The 7049-nt window shown below is 32.5% G+C and overlaps 1 protein-coding gene across 1 annotated transcript; it reads right to left on the bottom strand.

The window, feature by feature from the left end:
- Nucleotides 1–309: 309 nt before the first annotated feature.
- Nucleotides 310–1224, bottom strand: LOC140967650 (RNA demethylase ALKBH10B-like). The gene has a single exon (XM_073428339.1). The coding sequence runs from the start codon at nt 1009–1011 to the stop codon at nt 427–429; it is 585 nt and encodes a 194-aa protein (XP_073284440.1). The 5' UTR covers nt 1012–1224; the 3' UTR covers nt 310–426.
- Between the last annotated feature and the right edge of the window lie 5825 nt (nt 1225–7049).

Raw genomic sequence — 7049 nt, 5'->3', positions numbered from 1 at the left:
AAATAATGAAATGATAGACGTTCAAATTTAATATCACATTTCCAATGCGTGATTTCAGCAATGTGTATTCTTGAATAATCTCATTTTTCAATTATTTCCATTTCATTTTACCATAATAAATTCTTATTCATTTATTAAAGTGTCTCCGATGAATTGCGGAAAAAAAAAAAGAATTTCACGCTCTTGAAATCTTTTGAATTTGAAAAAATAAAGTTTTTAATCAGAATATGAATTAAACGGAAAGACCTTCTAACTATTAAAGGTTAATAGAACGGATTTCCTTAAGTGATGTGATTTTTCATATTAAATATTCTGGAGTATTCAGGAAAGTCTGCTGCTTGGCAGTAACAAAAATTATGATTCAATAACCAATCAATCATTTTTCCAAGGAAAACAACGTTAAATAAAAAAGAATAATCTTGATCCTCATTGTAATAGTTTTGATTTGCGATGAACAGATGGAGGCTCGATGGACTTACCTGTATCGGTGATCTCACTTTCAGGCGAATCATCTCTCTCGGAATCCTCACGCGCCGCTTCACCGCCGGCATTCTCAATGACGTCCGACGACTCAACCGCCGGGCTTTCTTGGTTCTTCATTTTCTCATCAGAAGATTCTGTACACGCGACGTTCCTCTCCTCTATCTTCTTCGCGGCCACTTTCTTGAGCTCCATCGGGATATCCGCGATGGAGAAATACTTCTGCCTGTGGAGGATCGGGATCCAGTTCATCCTCCGCCTGTGTATAGCCGTGAAAACCGACTGGTACTCGGCCGCTCCGCCGCTCTCCAGCTGCGTCAGGTGGCTGCAGAGCGCGTCGATGATAGCATTCGCCGCCGCAAACTCCCCACGGAACCACGAGATGATAGCATCCTTGGCAAACGTCTCCGACACGGTGGTCATCATCACCCCTGGAGGCGGCGGCTGGGGCTGCTGCACAACCGCGGGCGCCATCAATGGATTCACCTGAATACGATCACCCTGAGCTAAAACGCCGGCCGCCGGCGGCATCTGGATGTAGCGTAAATTGTCCGACTGAGGCGGGTGAATCAGTCTCAAAAAGTTTTCAGTGAATACCGTGATTTGGGATTGTCACTGTGAAATAGTTGGTTACATCTATGTGCCTAAATCTCGGTAAAACTTTGTGGAATTACAGGAAATTGTTGGAAAAGCAAAATGATATTGTTGAAATCTAGAGAGCGAAAAAAATCGTTGGAGGTGTGAAAGGATTTATGTGTGTGTGGAATAGTCCGTACCAGGTGGGGAACACACGATGACATGTCCGAAGTTGAGACGACGTGTCAATGTTTAAGGAGCTGATCTTCCTGCCTGAATGTAATTTCTATGTCCACGTCATATGTCTTACATTGCTTGTACATATTCTTTTTTATTATGTCTTATGTGAATTACTAAATGGCTATCGTTCTCATTATTAGTCAAGAATTTAGGAAGTAAATAAATGAAAGTAAAAACTTGTGTGATACGATCTCACGGGTCGTAATTTGTGAGACGAATCTCTTATTTGGATTATCAATGAAAAAATATTATTTTTTATACTAAAAGTATTACTTTTTATTGTGAATATCGGTAGGTTAACCCGTCTCACAGATAAAGATTCGTAAGATCGTCTCACAAAAAACCTACTCATAAATGAATATTTTTTATAATTAGTAGTATTTTCACATGAGTATTTGTGACCAAGCAAATTTAGCGTGGGAAAAATAATAAAACCGTTGGGAATATGTTTGGTACAAAATTCATAGGAGGAGATTATGATGATTGCGAAATAACGTAATAAGGCTGATATTTTAGATGTGTTAATAACAATGTATTCAAAGAATTGACTTTTGATGATTCGGGCCCAAACCCGAAGCAGGCCACTGGGGTATTATTAGAGACTGGGTCCCATTTTTTGGATGAGGCGCATCGCACATGCTGCAGACGATTCCTTTTACCACCAAACGTGGCGCAGGTTAACGCACATAGCCACTTGTTATTTTACTCACTTTTTGTCTCTATAGTATAAATATATATATATATTTAACAGTCAATCGATGAAACTTTACTTAGTCAATTTTTTTATATATAATTTGAAATTTTTAAAACCTCTTTATAGGAAAAAAAATTATGTATATATATATATATATATGTAATTTTTGAACTTTTGATTTGTGATGGTTCTAGATATCAATTGATTTGTTTAATCAACAAAAGGATTTTGATTCTATATAGTTATTACGAGTAATGTTTTCAAAATTGGGTTGAACATATCGTTTCGATCAAAAACCGATCACGGCTCAGTACGAACATCGTCTAATAATCGTTTTTACAATCAAATGGGTTAAGAACCGTTTAGATCAGCAATAAACCAGTTAAAAATCGGTCCGATCGGTTCATTCTTTTTAAATTTTTTGTTTATAATTTGATTAATTTCTTATTTTTTTAAAAAAAATCTTATATTTTAAATTTATATATATAATTTGGATTTTGAATGTTGATAAAAATATTATTTTAACAGTCTTAGAGTTTATTTTCATTTATTATTTGTCTAAAAAATGTAGATATTATTTTATTTGATTATATGTATTTTGTTTAGATTTTAAATTTTGATAAATATATTTTTTATTATTATTTATATATACATTTAATATCAATAGAATTTAAAATATATTACTTGCTATATTATATTATTTTTTATTTTATATAACAATTTTTCGGTCGGATCAGTTGAACTGTTTCTTTGGTAGACATGTTCGATTATCGATTCAGTTATGAAAACATTAATTATAAATATACTGTCATGGTGCATAGAGATTGTGTTATTTGAAATCACAAAATCCATTATTTCAAAATTTTCATATTTCAATGTGATAGTGATCATAAAGAATTTTTTAATTTCGTTACATGTAAATACGACATGAAACATATATGGATAAGAGAAGTACTATTTGTATTCGGATTATTCACTTTTATTTTTTTATCGACCGATCCGTATCGAAATAATCATAGTATTTTATTTTTAGAAATATTATATTTTTAAAATTTGTATATTGTTATGAAAAAGTAAAAATTTACGGTAAAAAGTAAAAATCTCGAACTCTCAAAATTATCACACTACACACTTTATAATATTTTTCTCTCAACTCAATTATGATTTTCTTCACAAATGAGATATCTATTTATAGAATTTCTTTACAAATAATCCAAAAATAAATTTATCATTACATACATCATCACACACTAATTTTCAATATTTACAACTCTCATTTTCAACATTCAAATATTCAACTATTATTTTTCAACATTCAAAACATATTTTTCAACACTCCCCCTTATGATGATGATCATGATACATTGATTGTCTTCATTATGTTTTTTATACTGCATCGTTAAAAACCTTACTAGGAAAAACCCATTGGGATAAAAACTAAAGTAAGGGAAAAGGAGTGCAGTCATGTAAACTCCCCCTCATGTTGACACGAATAATTCTTCACAAATTTCGTAGATTGTGCATTCCAATATTATATATGTGCTTTCTGAATATTGTCGTAGGAAGTACCTTTGTGAATAGATCTGATGAGTTTTTCACTTGATTGAATGTGAAGAACATCAATATATTTATTCTTCTCAAACTCCTTGCTGAATGCGAAGAATTTAGGAGAAATATGTTTAGTTCTGTCGTTTTTTATGTATCCTTCTTTTATTTGAGCAACACATGCAGCATTATCTTCATATAGTATCACAGGCTTCTCGTCGAATGATAATTCACATGAGATTTGGATATATTGGGTCATTGATTTTAACCATACACATTCACGACTTGCTTCATGTAGTACAATAATCTCAGCATGATTTGATGAAGTTGTTACGAGTGCTTGTTTCTGCGAACACTAAGAAATTGCAGTGCCTCCACGAGTAAATACATATCCAGTTTTGGAACGTGCCTTGTGTGGATTAGATAAGTATACAGCATCGGCATAACCAATTATACTTAGATTAGCATCTTTTGAATACAAAAGTCCAAAATCTGCTGTTCTTCGTAGATAACGGAATATATGTTTAATTCCGTTCCGGTGTTTCTTTGTTGGATATGTGTTAAATCTTGCCAATAAATTTATGGCAAAAGATATATCTGGCTTTGTACAATTTGTAAGATACATAAAGACAACTATAGCACTTAGATATGGTACTTCTGAATCAAGAATAATTTCATCATCTTCACATGGACGGAATGGATCCTTTTCTATGTTTAATGATCTAACAACCATTGGAGTACATAAAGGATTTGATTTATCCATATTAAAACGTTTAAGGATCTTTTTCGTATAATTTTTCTGGTGAACAAATATTCCACATTCTTTTTATTTAATTTGTAAACTCAGACAATACTTGGTTTTTCCAAGATCCTTCATTTCAAATTCTTCCTTTAAGTATGACACAACTTCTTGAATTTCTTTTTTCGTTCCAATGATGTTTAAATCATCAACATATACAGTAATAATTACGAATCCGGATGTTGTTTTCTTAATGAAAACACAAGGGCATATTGAATTATTAACATATCTCTTTTTCATCAAGTGATCACTTAGTCGATTATACCACATTCGGTCGGATTGCTTTAACCCATATAATGATCTTTGTAATTCACATAATAACATTCTCTGGGTTTTGAACTTTGTGCTTCAGGCATTTAAATCATTCAGGGATTTTCATATGTATATTACTATCAAGTGATCCATATAAGTAAGCTGTAACAACATCCATAAGACGCATTTCTAAATTCTCAGATACCGCCAAGCTAATCAAATACCGAAACGTAATTGCATCCATCACGGAAGAATACGTTTCTTCATAATCAATTCCAGGCCTTTGAGAAAAACCCTGTGCAACAAGTCGAGCTTTATATCTTACTATTTCATTTTTCTCATTTCGCTTTCGAATAAAAACTCATTCGTACCCAACAGGTTTGACACCTTCAGATGTAAGGACTATAGGTCCAAAAACATTACGTTTATTTAGCGAATCCAATTCAACCTGGATGGTGTTTTTCCATTTTATCCAATCCTTCCGATTTTTACATTCACCAAAAGATTTTTGTTTATGATCTTCATTATCATTTATGATGTCAATTGCCACATTATACGAAAATATATCATCGATTTCTTCTATATCTTTTCGGTTCCATATTTTTCCAGTATTAATATAATTGATAGAGATTTCACGATTCTCGTCAGTTTGTGGTTCTGACAGAACGTTTTCATCATCATTTGTTTCTTCAGGAACATCATTCTCTATTTTGTGATCATCATGTATTTCTTCAGGAACATAATTATCTATTTTGTGATCATCACGTTTCTCTATGAATTTTCTTTTTCGAGGATTTTTATCCTTGGAACCGACTGGCCTTCCACGCTTCAGGCGTTTTACGACATCATGAGCTTTTTCAATTTGTTTCTTTGGAATATCAATTCGAGTATGAGCATTTACAGCCTGTATATATGATTTAGTTACCCCTTTTGCATCTGTAAACGCATCTGGTATTTGATTTGCTATTCTTTGCAAGTGCACAATTTACTGTACACCTTTTTCACATTGTTTCGTTCTTGGATCCAGATATAACAATGATGATACATACCATGTAATTTCTTTTTCGGTATGTTTCTTGTCTCCCCCTAACATTGGGAAAATTTTCTCATTAAAATGACAATCAGCAAAACGTGCTGTGAACACGTCGCCTGTCTGAGGTTCAAGATATCGAATAATTGATGGACTATCATAACAGATATAAATTCCAATCTTTCTTTGAGGTCCCATTTTCTTGCGTTGAGGTGGTGCAATAGGCACATACACCATACATCCAAAAATTCTCAGATCAGAAATGTCTGGTTCTTCACAAAATACAAGATGCAATGGGGAGTATTTATGATATGCACTTGGTCTGATGCGAATTAATGCAGCAGCATGTAAAATTGCATGTCCCCCTATAGAAATAGGTAGATATGTTTTCATAATCATTGGTCTAGCAATCAGTTGCAGACGTTTAATCAATGATTCAGCCAATCCATTCTGTGTATGCACATGAGTAACAAGATTCTCAACAGTGATTCCCATATNATAAACATATATGTGACCTTCTGCTGGAGGCATCAATCAATATCATAGAGTATCTAAATGGTCCACATGGTGGATGAATTGGTCCACAAATATCACCCTGAATACATTCAAGAAACATTGGTGATTCAGTTTGGATTTTTGCTAGTGATGGTCTTATAATAAGTTTTCCAAGAAAACATGCTTTACATTGAAACTTATTATTCTGAAAAATCTTCTGGTCTTTCAGCGGATGACCATGTGTATTTTCTATAATTCTTCACATCATTGTTGAACCAGGATGTCCTAATCGATTATGCCAATTGGTTAATATTGAAGAATTATCAACTACCATGTTTGATTTAATGTGACTTATATATGTGTATAATGCAATCAAGTAGGGAGCATTGGTAGTTTTTCAATCACATATTTCTTTTCTGATTTATGTGGTAAGACACATATATTTATCATTCTCTTCATTCATTGTTTGAGTATCAAACCCATGGAAATATATATCATTAAAACTCAACAAATTTCTTTTCGATTGTGGTGAATACAAATCATCATTGATAAAAATTTTTGTACCATTAGGTAATAAAAATTGTTCTTTACCACAACTTTTAATCAAGTCTACAGGATCTGATATTGTATTCACCATTGTTTTTGTTGGTTTTAGTTCTGAGAAATATCTTTTATCTCGGAAGAGAGTGTGCGTTGTACCACTATCATGTATGAAAACTTCAGCTTTGTTCATAGCATTTTCCATATTTGAACTTCAAAAAAAATATGCAATGAAATAAAATTACTGACAATACATTTATAAAAATAAAATACAATACAATACATATGTAAAAATATAACACACGATAAAACATTATCATACAAGTGCATGGAAAAATAAAATATTTTACATATATATTCCACCAGCAAATTGATCATTGTCCAAGAAATCAATCAGA

The sequence above is a fragment of the Primulina huaijiensis genome, unplaced genomic scaffold (assembly GCF_012295235.1).
Source record: "Primulina huaijiensis isolate GDHJ02 unplaced genomic scaffold, ASM1229523v2 scaffold25799, whole genome shotgun sequence".
NCBI classification, from domain to species: domain Eukaryota; kingdom Viridiplantae; phylum Streptophyta; class Magnoliopsida; order Lamiales; family Gesneriaceae; genus Primulina; species Primulina huaijiensis.
Note: the sequence above shows the minus strand (reverse complement) of the source record. Positions and strands in the feature narration are given on the sequence as shown.